Source organism: Epinephelus moara, chromosome 7 (assembly GCF_006386435.1).
Source record: "Epinephelus moara isolate mb chromosome 7, YSFRI_EMoa_1.0, whole genome shotgun sequence".
NCBI lineage: Eukaryota > Metazoa > Chordata > Actinopteri > Perciformes > Serranidae > Epinephelus > Epinephelus moara.
The window spans coordinates 21448750-21473768 of record NC_065512.1 but is presented as its reverse complement, the minus strand read 5'-3'; the positions used below and the strand labels follow the sequence as shown (position 1 = coordinate 21473768).

General features: G+C 40.8%; 3 protein-coding genes across 8 annotated transcripts in view; 1 reads left to right on the top strand and 2 right to left on the bottom strand.

Moving 5' to 3' along the window:
• The window catches only part of cobll1b (cordon-bleu WH2 repeat protein-like 1b), a 31770-nt gene extending 18394 nt beyond the window's left edge, over positions 1–13376 (bottom strand). For 2 of the 3 annotated variants that reach the window (XM_050048711.1, XM_050048712.1), the window contains exons 1-2: positions 12944–13376; positions 12621–12701 (exon numbers count right to left, since the gene is read on the bottom strand). In XM_050048711.1, coding sequence (XP_049904668.1) covers positions 12621–12701; positions 12944–12984 — 122 coding nt within the window. In that variant the 5' untranslated portion in view covers positions 12985–13376. Of the gene's footprint in view, positions 1–1870; positions 2070–12620; positions 12702–12943 lie in introns of those variants that run through there. The other variant, XM_050048713.1, reaches the window with a different exon arrangement.
• Positions 13377–13620: 244 nt separating this feature from the next.
• slc38a11 (solute carrier family 38 member 11) lies at positions 13621–19857 on the bottom strand. 3 transcript variants are annotated; one of them, XM_050048725.1, is made up of 12 exons: positions 19734–19857; positions 19523–19643; positions 19021–19095; positions 18800–18934; positions 18646–18711; positions 18403–18509; positions 18243–18322; positions 18018–18088; positions 16393–16554; positions 16187–16299; positions 15778–15909; positions 13621–15672 (listed from the first exon to the last, which is right to left on the bottom strand). In XM_050048725.1, exons 1-12 carry the CDS (start codon positions 19743–19745, stop codon positions 15433–15435), a joined length of 1314 nt encoding a protein of 437 aa, XP_049904682.1. In that variant the 5' UTR covers positions 19746–19857; the 3' UTR covers positions 13621–15432. The 3 variants fall into 3 exon arrangements, with proteins under 3 accessions (XP_049904682.1, XP_049904685.1, XP_049904686.1); XM_050048728.1 differs by having other exon boundaries at positions 18800–18907; XM_050048729.1 differs by having other exon boundaries at positions 19755–19804.
• Positions 19858–21998: 2141 nt separating this feature from the next.
• The window catches only part of scn1laa (sodium channel, voltage-gated, type I-like, alpha), a 38840-nt gene continuing 35819 nt past the window's right edge, over positions 21999–25019 (top strand). For both annotated transcript variants that reach the window (XM_050048862.1, XM_050048861.1), the window contains exon 1: positions 21999–22192. The gene's annotated coding sequence lies outside the window, so the exon portion shown is untranslated. The remainder of the gene's footprint in view (positions 22193–25019) is intronic.

Sequence of the window (25019 nt, the reverse complement as noted above, 5' to 3'; positions counted from 1 at the left end):
TCCACTTTAGAAGAAGCAGTTTAGAGAAGTAAAGGAGTGTTATGAATAATGATATACAGATTACACATTGTAGGTGTGGAGCCACCAAATATGACCATGAATTCCCTGCACATATGTCAACAGCAGGACTAGCTAAAACAGACATTCACACTGTGGTTTCTGCTAGGTACAAAGTCCTGATTTAGCTCTGGCTGTTTATTTGGCAATGGGATTATGAACATTTAACTTCGTCTCTAAAGAAAAAAAAATCTTTTTCACCACATTTTTACAAATGTACTGAAACTGAGCATCAAAAGTTGATTTATTTAATCGATACAGCTGTCATGTGTGATCATATTTGAATGAACGAGTATGGAAAAAGCACACAATAGCCATGCCTCAAGTTCAGGGTCAGCCCAGTTTATACAGCTGTGTCATCAGTGATTTTATCAAGACACCTCGAGCAGGTGACAGACACGGACACACAGGCCGGTTTGTTTGTGCCGTCCAGGCCTGTGTTTTTTCACGAGCCCAGGATGTGATGCTGAATGAGAGGAGGCGTGTTGAAGCTTGACTGTGCTGATGCCTCATTCACAGGGTTTCCCTGGGAGGTCTGACACTCACAAACAAGCCCATTCAATACCAGAGGACATGCTTGACAGACGTGATCACAGACTACCAGGAAATAACAGGCCTGTTGTCATTGTGCCACTTGTTATGTTTCATCATATGATCTCGTGGAGATTCAGCAGTGCAAACAAACAGACTCTGAAACAAGTAAGCACTGTGATAAATAATACTGCATGCTATGCTGTTGTGCTAAACAGTGTCTTGGTTATGCCATCACTTGATGATGAAGTGATGTGTGTGTGTTTTGCCTCACATCTGATATAAATGTGCAGGATAGCCTGACACAGTGGAATACAAAAGCTAAAATCTGCTTGATTAGGTTTTAGCTAAACTTTAACTTTGAAATGAAAAGGGGAAACGAAAGGCCAGTAGAGTCCTGTTGCTGCTTCTTCTGTAAAAATACTTCAAATACTTCTGTGCTTATGTGAGAAAAAGATAGACTGTCAGAGAGAGACCTAGAAGAGAGAGTTTGAAGAATGGTGGAAATACATCTCTTCTTTCTCATAAGAAATCAAAAAATGAAAATAATAATCGTAATATCATCAGTCGAACAGCTGAACAAAGGAATATCCAAAATTCCCTACATTCCTCTGCACTTTGTTCCAGCTGGCACGACTTTTACCAGAAACATTTCAGTCACTTCTACATATTTTTTCCACCCAATCAATTAAAATCCCTTCAGGCCAATCCTGGATCAACTGCAGCACTGAGCAGGTGGGAGCAGCCCAGAGAAGAAACCAAGCCAAAGCATTGGTAGAAATTTAACTTTCCTTTGAGGTTTTGAGAAGGTGGAGGATTAGCAGAAATGCCTACAGTGGTATGTTAGCAGCTGCTGGGCAGCAGTATGGCCCCTGGGGGAAACAAACAAGTTTTAAAAGAGGCCCCTCTGCTCAGTCACACTTTGAGACAACACCCAATTATTTTAAGAAACAAGAACAACAATTCAATGCTTCAGTGAACACTCCCAGAACTCTACTAGCTGAAGTTTACTAGCTAGCTGTACAGTCAAATGTACAGGCTGAAACATGCCCAACACACCCTCCACTGCAAGTCAAAACACACTCTTAACGGTCTGAATATTCAGCGCACAAAATATTTCAAGGTCCTCTCCAGCACTTTTAGAGGAACTCAGTGACAGCTCTGCCCTGCTGTAAAGAGAATACTATAGACACTACAAAGAGAAATACCAGAAATTTGGAGAGCAGGTGTGACAGACCTGCTTTTCCTCTCAGTTTGCCAACATTTCACTCCACGCTCTTACCTCTATGCCTTAGGTTGTCTCCGCTCAAATAATTTCCATTCTGCTGTGTATGTCCCATGAGTAGCCAGACAGACTCCGCTCTATCAGTGTGGCTTCAAAAGGCCCACCTTAATGCCACGCCCAAGCTGTGACATCAGAAATCTATCCCCTCTACCTAAATCCTGTCTGCCCCCTTGCTGCGTGTCTGAAAGCTCCAGCGCACAGTAGTGTGTGAGAGGCACTACCCCTGCGGTCATGAGCAGAAAGGTAAGCAGCTTTGCCTCCCTGTGCAGACATGAACCTGTGGGTGGGGCCAGTGGAGCGAGAGTGCACTGAAAGGAACTGCAGCATGCACTCACTTTGGTAGATCAGGGACTCAGACAAAGACTGCAGTAAATATGCTGAACTATCATGATGTGTTTTAATCATGAATGATAGTTGTAATCACGCTGGTGATGATGTGATTATCAGCGTGAAACAAGGGGAGTCTGGGGAACTCAAGGACATGGAATCCTTCCCCCTCCCTAATTCAGGCACTCCTCCTGTGTTTGCTTTTCGTCACAAAAAAACACTGGCAACTTTCCAAAACCACACCTTACTCCTGCACAACTGCCTCATCCAAAAACCATGCTAGAATACTTGTCAGTTGAGCAGAACAACGATGTGACAAACACATATTTCCTTACAGTAAGCAGCCCCGTCTGTATAAACAGTGGCACCAATCCAGCACGCCCACCAAGCCCCACCTCATTTTTTTTTTTTTTTAATAAAAAGAAATTGAACAGGAGGCGAAAACAATCTAAAGATCTTACGCTAACGGTTGGTCTGTAGAAGCAGTCAGACTACGATAGAGCATTGATGGTTATGGTAGAGTGTATTAGAGAAAGAGAAAATAAAAACGCAAAAGCCGTCCGGAGTGTAGTCCCAAAAAAGAAAATAGAAGAAGATAAAATTTGAAAACTTGCACTTTGCACCCCAGATGTCCCTCTCCCCAGCAAAGTTTTCCAGCTCCTCCTGGGGGACCCTGAGGCGTTCCCAGGCCAGACGAAATATGTAATCTCTCCGGCGTGTTCTGGTAGGAGGCGCCCAAGAAGCATCCTGATCAGATTCCTGAACCACCTCAACTTATCCCTTTCAACACGAAAGAGCAGCGGCTCTACTCAGAGCTCCCTCCGGATGACCCTATCTCTAAGGCTGAGCCCAGCCAACCCACGGAGGAAACTTATTTAGGCCGATTGTATCTGCAACCTCATTCTTTCGGTCACAATGAATAGAAAAAGGTAATGACTACATATTTTTTGTGGGGTTGGGCGTAGGGGAAGTTTGCCTAAGGTGCTAAATGTGCTAGGTCCATGATTGCATGTAAAACAATGAGGAACCTCACAATGGGATTATGATGATTTCCTCATTTTTTCTCAGACATAAGGTTGACAAGGTGGCTGCCCCAGCCTGTGGAATGGCTTGCTGGAGGGTGTGTGAGTGTGTATGAATGTCTTTTAAATAAAACTTAAAATACACCTTTAAGCCTGGCTCTGATCTCGAGTGTTCTTACCCATCCTTCACTATTACTGGTAACTCTTAGCTTTATGACACTATATTCTCTTTTCTTTTAATTATTCCTTGCCACATTTTAACTGTTATGTTCAGCACTTGGTGTTGCATTTTATGTGTGACTTGTGCTATATAAATAAAGTTACATTGATTGATTGATAAAATTCTTCAATAATTACACAGTATTTCAGACTAAAAGCTTTAAAGGTCCAGTATGTAGAATTTAAGTGGGATTTATACTTGTGCATCAGCTATATGCAGAGCCTAAGCCATTGTGAGCAATTACACTTGTGTGTGGTGTGTGTCTGTGTCATGAAGTGCTGTAAAATTTAGTTAATTCAGAACAAGCATGGCGTCATAGAGACAATTTCAAACACAAGTACACAAATCGACTTCACTATAAGTCGCAGCATTCACAGACAAAGCATTTGTCTTTTGCTGGACACATTTTCCCCACAAATACAACATGCTAATGTTTTAGCACAAGCCTATGGCATTTTACATTGTATAAATTAGCCTTCCGGCTAGCGGACTTTTCCTCTACTTAAATGAAGCCAGGGACAACAGCAACATTTAACAAAGTTAACGTTACAAAATTTAGCTCCATTATAACTCACAAGATTCTCTGACATAACAACTGTCTTAGGGGCCGATCACACCTACAGGTGGCCTTAGAAATTTGGACGCTTCAAAGACGCCTGAAATGCCCTTTCAATGAGCGCTCCTTACGAGGAGCGCCTGTAGAGTGGGAGTGGGGGTGCGTGCGCAACCGGGCGATCAAAACATTGAAAATGGACCCAAGACGGAGCTATGGTGCTACTGGCGCCTGACGCCCAAAAGTTTCAGTTTTTCATTCATTTCAATGCCAGAAAAAGAACGCGCGGCTAAAAAGACGCCAGAAAGACGCTCGTCATAAAAAATGCTTGAAAACCAGTCAGACGCGCCGTATCATAGGGAATCAATTGTTTTACTGGCGTCTCGTTTCTAGCGCTCCTTGTAGGCGTGATCGCCCCCTTATACTAAACGTGTATAAATTAGCCTAGCTGAGATTTCCTCTGCTCATATGCTGTTTTGTGGAGGCTTTATTGTCTTTGCAATTTATAGTTTCTTATCTGTGAAATTAAAGTAAATAAAAGCTCCTTTTCCACAGAGGGAAAAGGTTTCAGCTTACAAAAATAGGCAGGAAGTCTGTGTCGCTGCAACGTGTAGTCTCATTTCTGGGGAGGTGCACATCAGACTACAAAATAGGGTACAGGATCAATTTGATGTGGAAGTATAAATCCCGCATTAGTGGCATCTAGCAGTGAGGATACAGAGCTCCTGTGCACCAAGCATGTAGGAGAACTGCAGTGGTTGGCGCAAAAACATGTACGGTTCTGTCTAAAGCCAGTGTTTGATTTGATTTTCTGGGCTACTGTAGAAACAACATGGCAGACCCCATGGAGGAGGACACACTTCATATGTAGATATAAACAGCTCGTTGCAAGGTAACAAAAACACAATGATTCTTATTTTCAGGGAGTTACAAACTTATGATTACAGTTTTGATTATCATATACCCTTTCCGCCAATAGATGCCCCTTAAATCTACACTCTGGACCTTGAACTCAAAGGCATATGTGTGAAAAGCTGTGACTAACAGTATTGTGAAGTCAAGAAACACATTCATGAAAGCAGTCAGCATAGTTGTTAGTAAAAGCTGTCAAAAGAGGCTGTCAGCACCTTGCACTTAACAGGTCCAGCCAGAAAAAGCACCGCCTTTGGAAGTTTTTCTCATGTTGTCATTGTTGAATTAATCAACACTTCACAATAGATTAAAATCAAATAGCTTTCAGTGTAAAACAGCAAACTGCACACCGTCTGCTACGGAGGCAATAACTTTAACTTTTCCATTGTGAAATAAGTGCTCATTGCCAGTCTGTTATCAGTAGCCCTACACTTTCACTTAAGAATGTGCAGCCCATTCTACAAACACCACCACACAAGATAAGGAGGTGGAGTGGTGAATGGAGATGTGAGTGTGTAGGAGCAGACCGGAGAGGGGTGGAGTTGAGGAGTCATAGAAGGAGGAAGGGTGGCGGTGGGGGTGGGGGTGGGGGTGGGGGGTCGTCCCTGAGGAAAGACAAAACACAGGGCCAGAGCCACAGCTGGTAATTTGGTGAGAGGTCACTCACAGTAAACACAAGCTTTTTAAAGAGGGTCTGGAAAGGCCATTACTTCATAAGCAGTGTGGGATGGAAGGAGATTAGGGGGAAATAAGAGCACAGGGACCCTATGAGAACTTCCCACTTCCTATGTGTATCGTTTATTATTGCGGGCAAAACACAAACTTTTTTCCCACAGAACAGGCCTGGTTACACTCAAACTCTCTAAGGGCGTCTTTCACATCATTACGTTGAATTCTGATAAACATTTCAGAACCAACCTTGTGACATTATTGGCTTTTCAATGCAGCGTGTAATATCCGTTTGTCATGATTCGCCTCATTTTCACTCAGTATTATGACTCCCTGTGGTGCCTGCTCTTGTATTACATGTTGTACAGTGCCTTATACTGTACTGCAGCAGAGCCAGAGTAAGCTAGGTCTGCCGGCCAGTTAGGTAATGAGATTTGAATGAGATTTGAGATAATACGGGGTGATCTCGCAGTTCCCTATACAATGCCCTCAAACACCAGATGTCATTTTGACTCAGTGAGCTAGGGTCTGCTATGGTACATTACCCTCACCTTATCTCAAAGCAGCTCAAATATTTTGACTCTGAATGCTGCACTGAAACAAACTGATGGCTCTGCACAGAAAAGATAAGGTAATTATCAACTCTAACTTCTGGTGACTTGACCAAATGTGTGGTGTTTTTTAAAGGAGACCAACATTTAGATGAAATATCTCGGTGAGACAGAAAGCTCCCCCTTGAGTCATAATTATAACTATGACACTGCGTCCTTTCATCTGAAACAATGCAGCATTGTCTGCAGCAGGGCATCTTTCAAAAGGCACAGCAGCATGCCTTCCCTCTTTTGCTTATCACATGAACTGAGGTTTCTGAAGTGAAACACAAACTGTGACTCTGCACTAAAACAGGCACATTCAGTAACTTATTTCTTTGTTAATACAGTGCTGAAGGAATAAGTCCTAAAACCCAGAAATGAGTTTCGCATTTCTGCGCCTCTGGTTCCCTTGTCTGGAAATCAATGGGTTTTTGGTTAGATGACTGAAATAAGGTCTGTAGTTAACACAAGCTTAAGAGATTTTCAAGTTTAATTCTACAACATAAGTAGGTAAATACCCCACTCATGAGTGTGCAGTTTTACATGTCTTAAATAAAGCAGTTGCAAGTGGCTAAATGAGACTACAGAATCCCATCACCCAAACACAGCTTTACAGCCTCGATGTGGTGATAGCGAAGTCATGTGACCGTAGTGCAGCATGTTTATAGCATAACGTTAGCTTTTTACTTCTGGCAATTGCATTTATGTTTAAAGAAATCATGAATGTAGTGTTCATTTGTAAAGATTATCTTGCAGAACCAAACATATCAGTAGCACAAACTTTTGTTAGCCAAAGATACCCCTTTTTCCACCAATTCGTGACAGGTTCCATTCCGGTTGCCTCCCATAATTTTGAGCCGTTTCAACCAAAAATAAATTGGTTTGGAACCTGAAAAGTTGGTTCCCAGCTGGAACCAAAAAATAGCAGGTTTCCTTGACCGACAGTGCAAACCATGACGACATCAGCGGGCGTGACATATTCTACAGTTGTGGAAGAGAGGATTGAGTCTTAAACACAGTTCAGACCAAACATTTGCAACGAGACAAAACCCTTTCAGAGCGCTGCAGAGAAAAGTTGCAGCGGTGTGAACTGGCTGTCTGAGCTTGACTCAAGCTGGCTGATGGTGTCACCTACATCTAAGCTGGTCAAATCACCGGCAGCTGGTTTTAGAGCGTAAAGCACATCACCAGTTTCTACAGCCAACTGGCAAGTAGTGAAGTCTGCTGGTCAAGAGGCGTGTTCGCATGTTGTGGCAGATGCTCCATCCCAACCAAGCCCTCTGCTTCTATCCTCACAGTGTGCCGGTGTCAGAAGGTGGGACGCTGCTGCTGCTCACTGTATTCTCACTGACTGATTAATCTGATTAATTAGTAAGTAAAGAGAGTTGTTGCATAGAGATGATACACCGTCTCTTGTAGTTGCACTGGCATGAACTGGCAGGTTTTTAGAGCGTTGCAGAATGTCACATTACAAGTAGTTGCCTGTTTCAACTCAGTTCGTCGCAAATCTTTGGTCTGAACTGGGCATTTCGCAAAATAGTCTTCAGCGCCATCTTATCATTACTAGTTGGGCCATGCTTGTTCTTTCTGATTAAAACAAATGTCTGTAACAATAGAGCAAAAGTTTGCAGGTAATCAATGTTATCTGCAATCTTGCTACTACTGATTATTTAAGTTGTACATTGTACAGCGCGTTCTGTTGATGACACATCCTTGATTATAATGGCTCCACTCCAATCTGGTTGAGGCGGGGGCTGGTTCGCTGGCCAGCACCAAGGTTCCAAGAAACCTGACTGGAACCAGTTCAAGAACAAGAGGTACTTTGGTGGAAGAGAGGTATGATCTTATTTTCTGTAATAATCCAAAATCCAATGGAACAACCCCACTGGCTTTTTATTAAGGGAACCAGGGCAATACCAAGCTCCAGGTTGGCCTACAAAAATCATCAACCGTGCACTACTTTATAGTGCGAACAAAATATTCAGTGTTGCACAATCCCCAACTTCATTTCACGTAAATGTCACATGGGTTATAACTTGTCTCATCACAACAGTCCTGATCTTTTAATGTCAAGACCTTTCCTTCAACTCTCTGCCTGAAAAAACCTGAGTGGCCAAAATTTACTAATAAAAAGTTTCATGTTCTTCTGTTCCTCTACCCAACATGAACTAAATTCTAGAGTTCAATTTTAACAATAATCAGCACCTCCGAGGCATGTGAGCTACATAATGAAAAACAACTGGAGTAGAGACAAAGTGATCAGAGTTTCAATACGAAGTAGCTCTGCATGCTTTTCTTACTAATGCTCTCTGTTGAGTATCCTCACTGAAACAGCTGGTTGCTATTTGTTTGTGTCGTGCCATGGTTCATTAGCTTGCTACCCTGTATGTTAGGTGATGATAAGGCTCAGTATATCACTTCATTACCAGTCTGATTCATGGCTGAATTATGAGACAATGGGCCCCTGGGCACAGACATGCAGAAGGCCCCACCACCTCTCCTGCATAGCAGCAAGACACACACTTTACAGTTGTTAAGCCTTTTTGTTGTTGTTGTTTTGGATCTCTTTGTTACGCATTTCTTGCCCCTTTTTATAGTCATTTTAAGTCTCTTTGTAGTTGCCTTACGTGTCTCTGAAGTCATTTTGTGTCTCTTTGTAGTCATTTTGAGTGTGTTTGTAGTTCTTTGTCTTCTCTTTGTGGTCATATTGTGAGTCTTTGTAATCATTTTAATCTCTTTTTCAGCTGTTTTGAACCTCTTTGTATTAATTTTGTGTCTCTGTGATTTTTTTTGTGTGCCCATTTTCATAGTCATTTTGAGTCTCTGTGTCTCTTTGCATCTTTTTGTTGTCGTTTTATGTCTCTTTGTCGCTATAGCCCATTCAATAATCCAACCATGGTATGATATTACACATAAACTAGAGCTATCATAAGACTCACATGTACAAACATCTGGGTGGAGACAACAGTATGAACATATGCACAGTGATAGTGCCATCTAGAGAGCCATCTCAAGGTGTGCAATTGTGTATTTCCCATTTTATACTTTTATATCTTGTGGTCTCAATATTGGTTTAAGCTTGGATTTATGATATAACATTGACTGGATAACTGCTAGACAGCTTGTCAAGGTCTTGTTAAACTGACCTGTTGTAAGTGGTCAAGCAATACCAGTCATGACTGGCTAGGCCTTTTCTATACATATCTCATCTAAACAAGACAAACACTGATAATAGAGGTCAAGCAAATCAAAGCAATTTGTTCCTTTGTCACATAAAATGTCTGAATGTTATTGGAGATAAGTAAAAGTTCCTATTGACAGCACACAAAGGGCTAATTCATGTTAGGTCATTCTGAATGTTACACAGGCTGAGAGTGGGAGGCATCCAACTGTTATGCCCTGGAAGAGTGCATAACAGAAACAAAGAGGGCCCAAGGCTTCAGTTCAGGCAGGATCTGTGCAGCAAATCTATTCAAACAGGCTGCTGTGCACAACATCAATATTATATTAACATATAATCATGACTACTTTAGAGCTCAAAAGAAAAATTAGCTACAATAACCAATAAACTGTGTCTCATAATATTCACAACTGTCCAGTGAGAAGTATTCACTGGTATTTACGGTCAATGCGTTGGCTTCAGTGTGGTAACAAAGGCAGCCCATTCTTCCCTGTCCCCTGGATGTTAGCCATATTGTCTGTTTTAGCCCTGTGAGGCAGAAAGCATCCATTAGATAAAACATCCCAGTACACAAAGACACACCAGCTCATTGCCAGGCCAAGCTTGCTGGGTATTAATGCTGATTTTCCTCTTGCTTTATTGCATCTAGTGGGTGGATATCTTTGAATGACATCCTTTATCTTGCTTTTGGAGCACAGAGGATCTGAGTGGGCTCTCTGAGGGCAGAATGCTGTAGACCAAATGATATATTTTCCTGAATGAAGAAAGCCTTGTTGTCTCTTGAGGATCATTTTGAGGAGAAAATGCTGTTTTGTGCTTTAGAGTTCTCTGAGGACTTGTGATCTGTCTATCTTGTCTTCAGTGTCGACAGACTGGAAGCCTTAAGAAATGTTAAAGTTATACTTGGTATATTTTATGAAAATAACATTGTTGTATTTGCTAAAACTGTCACTACATCCACAAAACAGTACGAGTGTTCAGCTTAAATGTTTTCAGAAACATAATAGTGTACTGTTTAGCTGTAAAATGACAAACGTTTACCACTATGTTGGAAACTGCTGAGAGAAGCACCAAGCACTGCCCACCAGACAAGCAAATTTTCTAATTTCACAGCTAAACAGTACACTAAAATACGTTTCTGAAAACATCTGAGGCGAGAAATGGACAATGCAGTAACAGCATCTTGATTCATATTTGATCAGCGCTGACTAGTTTGACAGTTCGACCACAGTTCACCAGCAGTGACTGACATGATTGACAGCTGTGTTAGAGACTCCTCGGCTCCGATTGGTTGTTTTCGTTTAGGTGCAGTAAAGCCATTAAAACCAGTTTGAGAGGGCAGATGAATATGTTTTTGTTTTTTTTCACAGATCATCTGTACTGCTGTGTGGATATAATGACAGTTGATGAAATTATTTTTATTAAAGATACCAACTGTAGCTTTAAGACACAACAAAAACAAGTGACTGTCACTATGTCTCAACTGGCCATGCCCACATGCTTCAAGTGTCTACGTTTCACCAGCCATAATTTTCATCTGTAGACTCGTGAGCAGCTGTGCCCTTGGACTGCCTGCATATCTGGAAACAGCTGTGGGGATTCACAATACCTTAACTAATTCCACATTTTGCCCTGAGGAAAGTCAGCCATGTGAGATCATGGTTTAAGGTGTGTCCAATTAGCAGGGCCAGCTCCAAGCAGAGCGCTGTTATACAGAGTATGAATGAATTGATATGCCTCTTTACAAAAAAATGTACACTTGAGGAGACAAAAATGCACCAGTTATGATTACAAAGTTCATTATTCCGATTGTTGATTAAAACAATATTGACAAGAAACCCTTTTTTTTTTTAAATTTTGTTAAGACTACATTATGTTAAATACTGTACCGTATGTCTTATGTGCGCTAGCGGCATCTCTGCTTGGAAAATCGCCAGCCCAGTGATTCTGGCACATTCAGTATTTGGATAACAAATGTAGCATAGCTTCTGGGGTCACATGAAATCTTCACATATGACTGAATCTGAAAAAGTGAGAGGCAGCAAGTTTGTTGGCTCTAAATATAAGAAGCCACAAATAAGACAGGGAACATGTGCACACCCCAGCAGCTTATGGAAGAGCGCGGTTTACTTTTCCAAATAATAGTCAAACCACAGAGAGATTTAGGTTGTCTGCTGCTCTCCACTGCCAGGGAGTGTGGCTCTGCTCCCAGATTACACAATGCTTATGAAATATGAACACAAGTCACACCAAGAAAGTGGTTTTTTTTCTTTCTTTTTTAGTAAACTGCATGCAACGTGCCTGTATGCTATTTTTACAAACGGGAACCTACAGTGTGCAGGGCAGGACTGGAAACTTTGCATGGCTATTATGGAATACTGGATTGGAAACTATCATATGTTCAAATTCTCCATCTCACCTCTAATTTAAATCTCAAAAACTCGGCAGATCTCCTCTGAATGCCAGAGGAGTGAGTAGTGACTCTGTAAAAAAGCTCTGGAAACTCACTCCCACCTTTTTTTTTTTTTTTAATGATTCCATCCACTGGAATACAAGCAGCTGACATCATCTCTGAGTCCCTGAACCAAAACTGATTCCATCATGTCATATACTCACAGCTCTTTTTACAGTGATTCTCTTTGACTATTGGACATGACGAATCTTTATTTTATAGAATATCAGTTTCAAGGCCGGTGAACTCAAGATTTCCACAAGAAAGAAAAAAAAAATCACCACCAGGCTCATCACAGGCAGAGACAGAGGAGGCAGAATGTTTTGCCTGCAAAATACTTCCCATGACCTCTACATATGGTCAAGGCAATTTCTCAGTAAAACCCTGAGAGCAGGAAATGAGGAGAGTTCAAAGGTTGAAACGTCTGCAACAACTGTGACTTCGCTCAGATGCACTGAGTGAAAGGAATGCTATTTGAAAGTTGCATTATTTTTACAAAGGTGGCTTTGTACTCATGCAGATTGGTCAGAAAACAGCTGTTTGCCTGCGCACAACTGTTGTTGCCAGCAGTCATAGGTGGAAGAATTTTGGTGGCATTATATATGTGCACAAATAACAAGCGAGGCCTTTCTATTTGTCATCCTTTATCTGTTTTATAATTCTATTTTCCAAACAATAATGTTAGCACCATGGAGGTTTGGCTCAGTTAAAAATAAAGCATGCCTAATATTCTAAAAGGCTACTGGACACACAGTCCTCTTAAGTCTTGTAGATAAAAAGATATGACAGCTGGTAATCCGAATGACAGTTCTACATACCTCAGAGCAGAGCTGCGTGGATGGGGCTGGGATCCATGATCATCCATGACTAAACTCATTGGTTTAACACAATCCCTCGGACTGGTCAAACACAAACAGAAAGCACAATTCATTTTGAGTAACTGTTTACATGCTAAATAACGTCAAAACTTACTAGGCTATAGTTTAACCTGCTGCTTTCAAGTGATGCAAACTGGCAAATACTGAAATATGGGCGAATCCCACATGAGGTCATCAGTTTTTCAGTCATATGAACCGTTTTTTCCTCCTTTTCCACTGGAAATAAGGCAAACGATTCAAAGTATTTACTGAACATGTCTTACCATGAATGCAGTTGGTTTTCGACGCAGTTGTCAACTTCCATCAGTCTCCAAAAAGGTAAAGTTAATTGTAGACTGCTACAAACGGGTTTAGTTTGGATAAATGATCCATAATTCCGCTCTCATGTTCCGTGTTTTGCGGCTTTTACGCAAACCATTCCAGTGTGGTGAAATAATCCCCCCCCCCCCTGCCTCTTAAAATACAAAGTCTGGCATATCTAAATCATTTTGCCCCCGACACCGTGGACAAGTCTGCCAACTTTTCTCTGCACATCCAAAATACTGCATCGCAACATTGAGCTGGAAAAGTGGGGCGTCTCTCGGATCCAGTTTACCTTCCCTCCAGGATCCTGATGAAGCCTTTGGCACAACGGTGTCGCGTCCAAGTTCACATTCTGGCAGGAACACACAAAGTAAAGATCCAGCTGAAGCGTGCAGAGGAAAAAAACACCAGTAAATCCACTCATTTGTTTAGAAATAAGCCGTATCTAAACACATCAGCGTTGTTGTTATTGTGGACTTCCTTTTGCTTTACTTGTCTACAGTGACATCTTGTGGCTGAACATGGAAACGCGCTTTTCCCATTCAGTGTGATACAAATAATTCAGAATCATAAATATCTAAACAGGCTGTTCATTCCAAAAGGAAAACAACAAATAAACACATCATGTAATGTGGACACCTTCACATTACGTGATAGCCAGATAGTTTAATTTCATCAGCAGTCCCTGGGCAAGCAAATCTACAAAAACATTATGGCTTAAAATGTTATAAATGCAGCAGGGATACAGAGAATTAACACTGCATCATACAAAAACACTTTCCATGTAAAAACATCACATCATACAAAAAGAGAAACAGAATATTCACGATTGGTTATGTTTTAGCCATGAGCTAAACTGTGGTTTAAAAACACAGAGAGTCCCAAATACTGTCTAGTTGTCTGATGGTGCTTGGTGTTGTGGCCCAATAGTCTGCAGCTCTAATGGTGAAAGCTGACCGGTTAAATTCACTGTGGACCTTTGCTGTATTACCCAGCTGCCTCTGGTAGATGCTCTTGTTAGCCTGAGGTTATCTGAGCCCAGTGAATCACCCTGTCAGTGTGGGAGGAGCAAGATTGTGGGTAATTTTGTACAATATGCAGGAGTCTGCAAGATAGACACAATTATCAAAGGTCAGAGGGTTGTGCTTTGTAATTATGTGACAGTGGTGATACCTCGCAGGCTTTTGTCCGAGATTTTGAGAGGTCCTTTGCATAAACTGTGTACAGGCCTTAGAATATTTTTTCCTGCTCAGGACCAAGTGGTATTACAATATGACAGGTGGGAAAATCACAGCGTAAATGTACAACATAAAGGGTAACTTCAGTATTTTTCAACCTGGACCTTATTTTCCCATGTTGTTGTTTTTTTGTATGTCCATTTAAAGTTCTTGTTTTGTCCCTGACATGCTGAGAATAATATTTTAAGTGTCTGAGAACATTATGGAAAGGACTCTACAGAGATAGATCTGTCTGTTAAAGAGTAAGATCCTTTTTGTTTAACCAGAAACTGCCCCACAATCGCTATTGCCAAACCCACCAGACTCCATTTTAATATATGTCATTTTAGCATGTATAGAGCCAGTATATTCTTTACATCTAACTGGGTAAATTTAGGGTTTATTTCAACCAAACCAGAGTTGGTGATTGTTGGAGCAGTGGAAAGATGAACCACAACAGTTTATGTGAGCTTTATTTTGTGTCTGTCAGCTTTGAAGAAAGCGTGTTTTACAATGATACATCAACTGTTTATTTAAATGGAGTCTGGTGAGTTTGGCCATAGCGATGTTTACGCTCTTTGTAAAGGATCTCACTCTGAAGCAAAAGGTTTATCTTTGTAGGGTCCTTTCCATGATGTTGTCAGACACATACAATAACAATCTGAGCCTGTCAGTTGCAAAAACAAGCACTTTTAGTGGACGTACACTGATGGTGCTCAATTGCCCATTAGCATTGCATTGTTGCCTGGCTGTAGGCTAGTAGCCCCCTTGCTCAATAGTGGATTAATTTCAAAAATTGTTCCCATTAGTGACTTAGACACAGAAACATGGGAATGTGGACTGAAAAATACAGAAGCTACCATTTAACAATGTGATTGTTGTACATCTTGTTCCACACTTTGAAATCTGACTGCAGCAGTTTGCTCCTGTTTTGCCTCAAGAACATTAATGACATTGGGCAATAAGGCCTGGTTTATAGTCAACGTGCAGTTTATCTCAAAGGTGTTGTTGACAGGATTGAAGTAAGGGCACTGTGCAAGGCCGGTCAAGTTCTCCCACATCAAACTACTACTACTACTACAAACTACAGGACTACAGCCCAAACCATAAAAAAGAGCACCGCATCAAGTACATAGAAGGTATGAAGACAGGGGTGTCCGCATACATATTCTTTCCATCTAAGTGTTGTTTCTAAAGAAAAAAACGTTAAGGAATTATATATTTGTTGGATCTCATACAGGAGGTACAGTGCCAGTGACATTGGCGTCTGCACAGTAGAACATCTCCACACCGTGTGAACAGTCTTGAGGGTAGAGACCTGTCATTGTCAAACCTGTGATCATGACAAACAAGCCGATAAATATCAGGATGGTGGGTATCAAGTTTTCACCCTGGAACCAGCGGCCGGGGGAGAGTTTGAGAAAGCACGCAGATGGAATGATGAAGATCAGAGGTGTGGCGCTCAAAACACCCTGGATGGTAGAAGAGAACGCCATTAAGGTCAAATTAAACACTCATATGTACAAACCAAGATGATATGAGATAAGCTGCAGAATGGCTGAGCTGATATGACTTACATTCAGCTCCAAAACAACTCCCAGACAGTCATAGGCCAAAGATATTGATGTGCAAACAGCAACTATGAGTATTGTTATGGCCACATGTTCAGCTTTTGAAAGATCCCTACTGCAAATGACGTTGGATAACACCTGAGAAGATAAACAAGAGAGAGAAGGTTCTATGTACTTCTGCAAATGGAAAAACTTTTTTTAAATAGCATGGTATTTGCAAGATGACAGAGGGTAACATACACACACCTACAGCTGATACTGTACTGTTTCCCACCGAGCAGCTCTGCTGGAGCAACTGGGTGTAAAGTGCCAAGATTTCTTTTTGCTCAAACCCTCAAAATACCACTTTCCCACACATATGTGACCGTTTAACCGTTAAAATTCTTAGGTTGGCGTATGAGAAAGTATCACTTACCTCTCGTGTAACAAAACACTCCAGTGGAAATGTGGTTATTATGCTGAGGCCAAAACAGAAGCGACCAAATGTTGCCAGGTTATCATTTCTGCAGTAGTTCTCAAATATGTCTCCTAAAGAGGTGTTGAAATACGAGACCATAAAAATACATGTGTGATATTGAAAATAAATTAGAGAGTGTAGCTCAGTATCCATCATATCCATACCTTGTGTGTAGCCAGTGAAGGTGGTATAGCCAGCAACAGCAAAGGCAGCACTGATTATTAGTGCGGAGCCGACTGACACGTGGGTGACCCGGGACCAGTTAGCGAGTGTGGGCTGCTCCAGAGAACCATAGATAAGAAAGCTGTTGTGGTGGCATATAAAGGCTAAAGAGACACAAAGGGGCAGTGCATCAGAGTACCATTTACATACATAATAAAATCACTGAAAAATATCGCTCATAAAAACAGTTTGAAGCAGTTTATTCCTTTGCTTGAATCTAAACTTTCAATTCTTTTTTGTGCTACTTTGTCTGAACCAAGGAGGCTTCTTTCCTCACTGCAGACTGGATTTGATGGTGAATTAGTCATGCCCATGCCCTTTAAGACTGAGAGACTGTCAACTACAGCTGATGTTGTTGAGGCTATATAGCACTGGATTTTCCCAAGAGCATCTACATCCTCGTCTAAAAGGCTCCTTCGTAGCAGTGGTAGCTATTATCATCATTGAGGCACTTGATTCAAAGCCATAATTTTCACCGCAATTTGTGTAAAGGCCTCGGTGGACTAGACTCACAGGGTGCACTCAAGGACAGAGTCTCACTCAGGAGGAGATTCTTTGAGATGCTGCGCACTGATTTACTGTAAATCAGAGCAATGTTTAGAGGGGTGTACTAAACTAATAGTCTCAATTATTGTATTTCAAACTTGATTGCATGTCTTGAACAGACAACACAGCGCATTAAAGCTGTGGGCACTGGCTTTTAGTGACATATTAAAGCTGCCTTCCTTGATTTCTGGCCACTAGGGGGCAGAAAAAGACCAAAACAAGCTGACGGACACACAGCTCTGAAATCAAATTGCCTACTTAAAGACAAACTATGCAGGATTTGGCTAAAGTGCCCTCCTGGGAGCCAAAACGCACGCTAAAGTGCCCTTTTTTTTCTTTTCGCCCCTGCCCTTCAAAAAGTCTGTGCACGCCACTGTAGGTTTGTACCCCCACTACACTCAGGTGAAGTCAGGGCTTTATAAAAAAGTAGCAACCAGGTGCCAGACCGTAAGCAGCAGGCATCCAAGAGACACAGCTCCAAAAGAGGACAAATATAGCGAGGTGAAACGCCAAATGAGAGTGAACCTGGGGTTTTCTTTAACTTTCTCTTTCACTGGCGAGCGTTTTTACAAACAGTAACCAACAATCCTGTATTGAATACCTTTAAAAAATGACTGGAAATAGAGCATTATCATCCTATTGGAAGAATGACTGTAACTCCAATATCGACAGGTTTTTTAGCTCTGTTTTGGTCCCCACCAACTTCTGAAAAATAGCTTTAAGCTTGCTAAATGTTTGACTTTCTTCACCAGGTGCTGTGTCAGCCTATTGGTGCTGGCCATGTAAAAGTCGTGGTTTGAGCAGAGCTTATCTCCTGCCTACTGCTGCTGCTGCTGGAAACAGGTCTGACAGCAGTGAGTGTTACCCGTACAGTGAATGTAGAGGTTGTAAAACCAAAACGGTGAGCTAAATGCTTGTTATTGGTGTGTCTCTCTCAGGTGTATGATGTTGCATTTGATATTTCTTCTCTCTAAACGTATTCAAGGTAGCTCCACTATCAGCATCATGCAGAAAAACTCACCAAAAGACATCACACCAACTGCCTGAATTGCATTCCACTTTGCAAATGCCCATGCATTCTCTGTAGGGAGGCTGGAGAGTGATATTCATATTCAGTTATTAAAGAACACAGAAAGACATGATTATGTTTGTATAATAGCATTTCAGTGTGTATTCATTAAAAAAAAGAACCCCATGGTTCACACATAGAAACATTTAAATTAAAATCACAAGGGATTAGCATTACATTTGGGGTCCAAAGGTAGCTGCTCTGATGATTACAATGATGAGGATGGTAAATGTCAGCACCATTGACAGGAAGGACACCTGGTAACACACATGGATGTTTTACAGGCATCTTAAAAATCACTAAATGACAATGGCAACTGTGTATTGATCTCACGTACCTTTCCAAGTTTCTCTACGTTTCGATAAAGCGAGAGTGGCAGAGTGAACACAAGGGTCGATAGCAGGATCACAAAGTGACGCTCTGCAAGTATGTGATCTGGACCAACTGCAAACACAATCCATGAAAACAATTACATAAATCATTTGAATAGATGCACTATACATGTTTAAAATTCGGATTTGTTGCACACGTGGTGCTGTTTGTCTTTTATGTGGAGTGGAATAAAGTGCATGCAGCGTACCTCCTGGTATTCTCTGAAATACTTTGGTCAGTGTGTCACCAGTTGTGATGTTGTAGCTAATCATAGCTGAGGAAGAAAGTGAAGTATCATTATATTATTTATATCTGCAGCATTTCTCAGAATGAGCCAAACGTGCACACTTTAAACAACTCACCAATGAAAGGATAAAGGAACTGCAGTCCAGATAAAATCAGAAATCCAGGGAACCCAAATGTGCTTTGCACCAGCGACTGATAACTGTTTGTCCCTGACAGGTTGCCTCCTTTAATCAGTAAGATTATGGAGTAGTCTGTCATCAAATGCAAACATAATTTTAGCAGTCTGCTCTTTAGATAAATTCATTCATGTTCAAAATGACACCTTCAGTATTCTCACCTGTGATGAAACCAACCACTATCAACAGCAGAAGGCCAAAGGGGAGCCCTGCCTGGTTCAATGCATATGGTAAACCTGGTCAAAAAATAGATGTATAAACATATTGCATATACATAACTGCAACATTTAACTCAATTGTTTTTTAATTGTAAAGCAAAAGTGGTACAATCAGTAAGTCTTGAAAACGCCACGCGGGTTCTATGTTGTTTAACACACTGGATAATGACTCAGGCATTTTTTCAGGATGAAAGAGTTAAAGGGGGAAGGGGGGCAACAGGCGCCAGTCATATGACACGGAGGTTTACCACTGCAGGGCTTGAATGGTATCAAAGCTTCTTCTTGTTGCACAAAAATTATTTCATAATTTTTACAGGATAATCTCAGGACAAACAATGTGAAGTTTTTTAGTGCAGTTTATCATCCATATAAGCGACTGCATGCATTCAGTTATTAGGTTCTGTCAGGCATTGTAGGCTACTTGAATTATGAAGTCAGTATTTACCTATTATTCCAGATCCTATGATGGAATTGATGAAATTGAAAGACGCACATATCATTGAACATCTTGGCTCCACAGCAGCTTTGTGTGTGGAAACTAACGTGGCCCCTTCTTCATTGTTCAGCTGTAAAATAAAAACACAAAGCAATAAGTGGTAATAATAATATTTACAAAGTCTGTTCCTCCTGTCCTATACAGCTATAGCATCACCTACCTGCTGAGCCATTTTGAGCACCTGCTGGTAGTTGGAGGTTGTTCCTCTTTGTGTCCTCAGTGTCGGACTGTCACATATTTGCTGTGTGGCTAAACTCAGCGAAGTTTACAGGGTGGAGTGGGGGGGGGGAGTCGGTCAATTTTACTCAAGTAAAGCCTTGTAACATCAACAACAGCGCCCCCGGGGGTTAAATTGGGCCGGAGGCTGGAGCTCCACCCTCTCTCTGTGACGTGTAAGTGGCACCCTGGCACCCTTCACACACTCACTTCCCAAACAAATGTAGTCAGTTTCTTTTGTTTGATTTTATTAGATATTTGTGGCCATCACGTAGCCGCAGGATCTACACGTGACTCTAAATTGAGAGGGAGGCTGTGCGTAATTTACGCACGTGGTGTCATTAGTTACTTAACCCTTCTGATGTGCTTTTCTGCACAGCCAACAGACTAGCTACAGATTCAGAGTTTATACAGTACAATCATTGGTGACTCAGGATGAGTCCAACACCATCAAATCTTATTGTGTTTTACGATGAGTGGATCATTACAGGGAGTTTTCAGTTTTGCTGCTTATATGTTATAATATTTACCTTGGTGGCATTACTGCAAGCACAGAACCTATCTAATCATTTAAGTAGATAAATAATATGGCAACAGATACAAGGCTGAAAAAGAAAACACAACTTATTTTTTTGAAGTTTTGTATAGATAAATGTCTTTGAGATGTAATAGGAGTGAACACTTTCCCCTCAAATTTATTTAAAAAAGGTCCCTTTACCTAAAAATAATAAGTAAAATAAGATAAAATGGTATCTGGCCATTTAGCTGGATTCAGTCTGAGGTGTTTGTCTTGACAAATTCCCTAATAAAATGGTGGCAAATAGAATTTAGCTTGTGGCACAGCATTAAAAATGCCATTTAAAGCACATCTTTCCAGATACAGTTACATTGTTAATCTGGAGAATCCACGTCCACATGACTGAAGAAATAGTCCCTGTGCAAACTGTTGGAAACCACTCCACCCATACCTCACTGCCATTGTTTTTTTTAAAAACATATAGCCTATAATTTTGACCCTGCAGCAGACAGGTGTTATAGCAACAAACTTCTGACAAACTGGCTGCACTTTGATGCCAAAATATGTACTGACTCATGCATGGAAAATAGGAATTAAGGGATTTAAGGGTTTTACAGTAAAACTATTTAATTAAAAGGAGCCCTTTGTTCAGGGACGGAAACGATTAACGAATAAGGAACAAATTAAAGACATAGTGTACAGTGAATATTTTGTGAAACTCAGTGTAACACTGCACACTTAACTTTTACTCTCCTAACCATCATTTTTATGCAGTATATAATAATGTGCTACAGGTTTTTAAAGACATATTTTGTATGTTTTAGATAATTACGCCATGTTATATTATGTAGTTAAACCAGTACTATAACCAGAGTTATAGTAATTGACAAATACATGTATTTTTCTTTTTATTTATTATTTTATTTATTATTTATTATTATTTTATATGCACTTTTGTTGTCATTGAAACCTTCAACTAATATTATTTTTCAAATATTATATTACACATATGCACATGATATTTATACATACATCCATCTCCCCAGTAGACATCCAGTCGGTGTGTTTTTCCATCCTGAAAACTTTGATACGTTGCGCTACAATTCAAAGATCTTTATAATTGTCTGTGACAGTGCTGTCTGCATCCACCAGGTGGCATCAGACTCACAGTGAATGTCCTGACTCACGCTCAGGTCACCCACCCAACTTCACAAAATAAATTATTCCTCACATGCAAAAACATAAAAGGCAGCTACAGATACACCTCTGCGATGTGATGTGTGTTTTCTCACTGACTGGAGCCGATACACGCTGTTGGAGTGATGACTGAACACTTGCCGTGACGTTTGAGTAACTATAGGCTCCTAGAAACTCTGACCCCCCCCTACACACACACACACACACACGCACACGCACGCACGCACACACACACACACACACACACACACATCCTTACAATACAATCTGATTCATAGTTGTGGCTTAAGCTTTTAGTTTCGGATACAAGCCGGATAAACACCTACATCTGTATTCCTGACAATTACGCACGATAATGTTCACCACAATATCATCTCCACAGCCATTCTGACATCTCTGCCCTCACTTGGTACCCAGTAACATCCGGAAGCACACTAGTACAGTAGTCTGACTCTGCCCGCACGGAGGGGCGGATAAAATACACACACACACACACACACACACACACACACACTCCCTCTCTCTCAGGGTTTTCCTGTTCAAATCGTGGAAATTACCAGTTGTGCGTTTGGAGACGCGTCAAAACACCTTAAACGGACGGACAGGTTTATTTTAAACAATATTTTAAACACGGTGAAGCTCTTCCACGGTATTTTGATTCTTCACCTTTCGAGGATGGGAAACTGATGGTGAGTGAACAATCTGAAGTTGCGTGTGAGTGCTGTTTATCTAAAGGAATTGGGCTGAAATTGAATGAAAAGTTTATGGACTTATGTTAATTATTTGTGGAACTCTGGAGCTGAGATAAAAGTTGAATTTTTAGAGTCTATCTATCTATCTATCTATCTATCTATCTATCTATCTATCTATCTATCTATCTATCAAATGTTGTTATATCAAAACATTTATGTCCATATATTTTTTAAAAAAAAATGTGCCTGAGGAGTTTCACACATGACAATATGATGCAGCCTTTGTATATCACATACTATCAAACTGCTAAATGTAATATTTTATAACGTGTTGAAGGCCTGTTCAGGGGAACAAAAGTGATTTATCTCTTGTACTTCATAAAGACAAGAGGGCAAATTAGGGACAACAATATGTTACAGAAGTTAATGGGCATGGCAGCAACTATTAGCCCACACTCCATCTTAGACAACTTCCTGCTTGCCTGACTGTCAACGTCATTATTAGATTGCTGTCAATTAGAGATTAGACTGTCCTGTTTTCTTTCTACCCTGACTGCCCGCACACACGCACACACACACACACACACATAGCTAGCCTGTCAGCTTGTATATAAAGGAAAAAAAAAAAGTGCATTTGTTCCAGTGAACTATGTTAACAGCTTCTCATCATCAGCTATTTCGCCAACGCCCTGAATGAGCGAGATCTAATCCCTGATCTTTTAGTCTGTGAGAGGCAGCAGCAGCAAGCATTAGTTGTGAGCACTTAGGAGCTGTGAGTGTGTCCGTCCCTCGGGAGCCCTCGGATACTGAACTCTTATCACTCTGTGTACATGTATGTTACAAGTTAGGTATCCTGCTCATTTATGAAAAGCGTTCAAATAACCATAAAGTCTGCTATGTGTTGTGTTTGTTGCATTGCTGCAGCTCAGTTGTGGGTCTGTGAAGGTGGTCGGCAAAACAGGCGAGGATTGACCAAAACAAGTACAATTTTTAGAAACAATACATCAGTCTAAATTAAAGAATGGACATTGAGAGAGTTAATTTTTCGCTGTGGTTGATCCTTCTGTCCATACTGTCCATGTAGATATCCCTTGCATTATGTGATTCATATGTAAATGATGGCAGACAAATGCATTCCCTCTAAAGTTATGGTCTTTTTAGTACAGATCAATATATATATTAAATAAATTATATTGTGCTACTATCCCTCCACTGCGGCTCAGCATGGATAGGATCTTTTCACAGCTGGTATATAGAAGATAAATGATTACATCACCAATAACTCTTTCAATAGACATACGGGCATTTCTTGAAACAGAAAATGTCAACCTGTCGTTTAACCTTCAGCCTCACAGATTTTTGTTTTAAAAAAAAAAAGCCTCGTGGACAGTAGCTGTGACTGAGCGTTTTGAAAATGCAGAGATACTGATTCCCGTGGAATATTGTACTGCACCTTATGTTTCTTTCCTGACCTTTGTAAGGATCTACTTGTCTTTATTTTCTCATGCTTGTAGCTCACAGGCTGGTTTGAAGTCAATGATCAGTTTCAAGATGTGGGCAAAATTGTGAAGGCAGAAGTAGAACCCTGGTGAGAACGTAGGCCACGTTGACGTGCAAGTAAAGACATGGTAAAATGTTTTGTTTATTATTCAGAATGGTAGTCTGTTTCTTTAATTATATGACCAAAATTAAGACACAGTTTAGTTTGTCAGTGGAACTGGGGCTTCCGACAGTCGCTTTTGAAGCAATCAGCCACAGTCTGTCCCAAACCATCTCCTACCTAATCTAAGTGCTAAGAAGCATTTTGAGGTCAATGAAATTAAGTTTTCAAATGAGTAATGTACATTAAATATTCAAGCTGAGCTTCCGTTCGACACTGCGTGATTGTTTAATATACTTGTAGGTGTATCAGGTGGCCTAAGGCCAAGGTCAGTCATCACTTAAAGCTCATCAGCAGGACACAGTTAAATGTAGGGTGAACAGCAAATACCAAACTAATGTGTTGACGTTCTGTTCCAGCGAGAGTGGAGGGGAGTAAATGTACCCATTTTGGGGTAATCAGCACAGGGTCATGATGCAGACAGGTTGCAGATAAATTGAAGTGGAACTATTTGAAGCTTCAAAGTGGCAGCTCATATCTCAAGTTGTGGCGTAATGAGTTGGGGACAGACTGACAGGATGATGCATACCTCTGTAGAGGTTAGTCACTGCAGGTTGACCTTGTTGTTATGAGAAGTTATTAGAAGTGTGTCTTCCTGTTGTTTCTCAATTGTTCCTTTCCACAAAGACTGTATTATGTTCCTCTAGATACCTATATGCTTTAGCTATAGTTATGTGGAAGGGCTGGTGTCTTTTAAGATCATCTCACATCAGAGGTACGTTATCAGTGCACTTGATGTAGAAGAAAGCTACAATATGGTGGACTGTATACAGGACTACACCTCTTAGTCAAAACTATAATAGGTGTCACATTTATTTTGGTGTTTCACTCGTAAAGAGCAGAGCAGAGTATGGCACCATAAAGAATGCCATCTATTAAAGTATGTGTCACTTGATGGGACTTGAAATAATACGGAACTCTGGTCCTAAATGATTCACATTTATTTTGTGATGTGTAATGTTAGAAGGCACATTTGTGATTGCTGTGGTGTGTTCGTGCTGAAGCTTGGTCTGTTCCCTGATGGACACACATACATGACATTTAAAGTGTGGACAAAGATGAGGGATGTGCCTTATTATCGACAAACTGATTAAATGTTGCTACCCTCGTTGTTCGACACCAAAAATACTAGTTTGATTAAACTTATTATTGAAATTATTATTT

Coding starts and splice junctions, on each gene's coding strand:
- slc38a11 (XM_050048725.1), bottom strand. Junction 18,935..19,020: donor AGTGGTTGGTTTCATCACAG/GTGAGAATACTG, acceptor ATTTGATGACAG/ACTACTCCATAATCTTACTG. Junction 18,323..18,402: donor ACGTAGAGAAACTTGGAAAG/GTACGTGAGATC, acceptor GTGTGTTACCAG/GTGTCCTTCCTGTCAATGGT.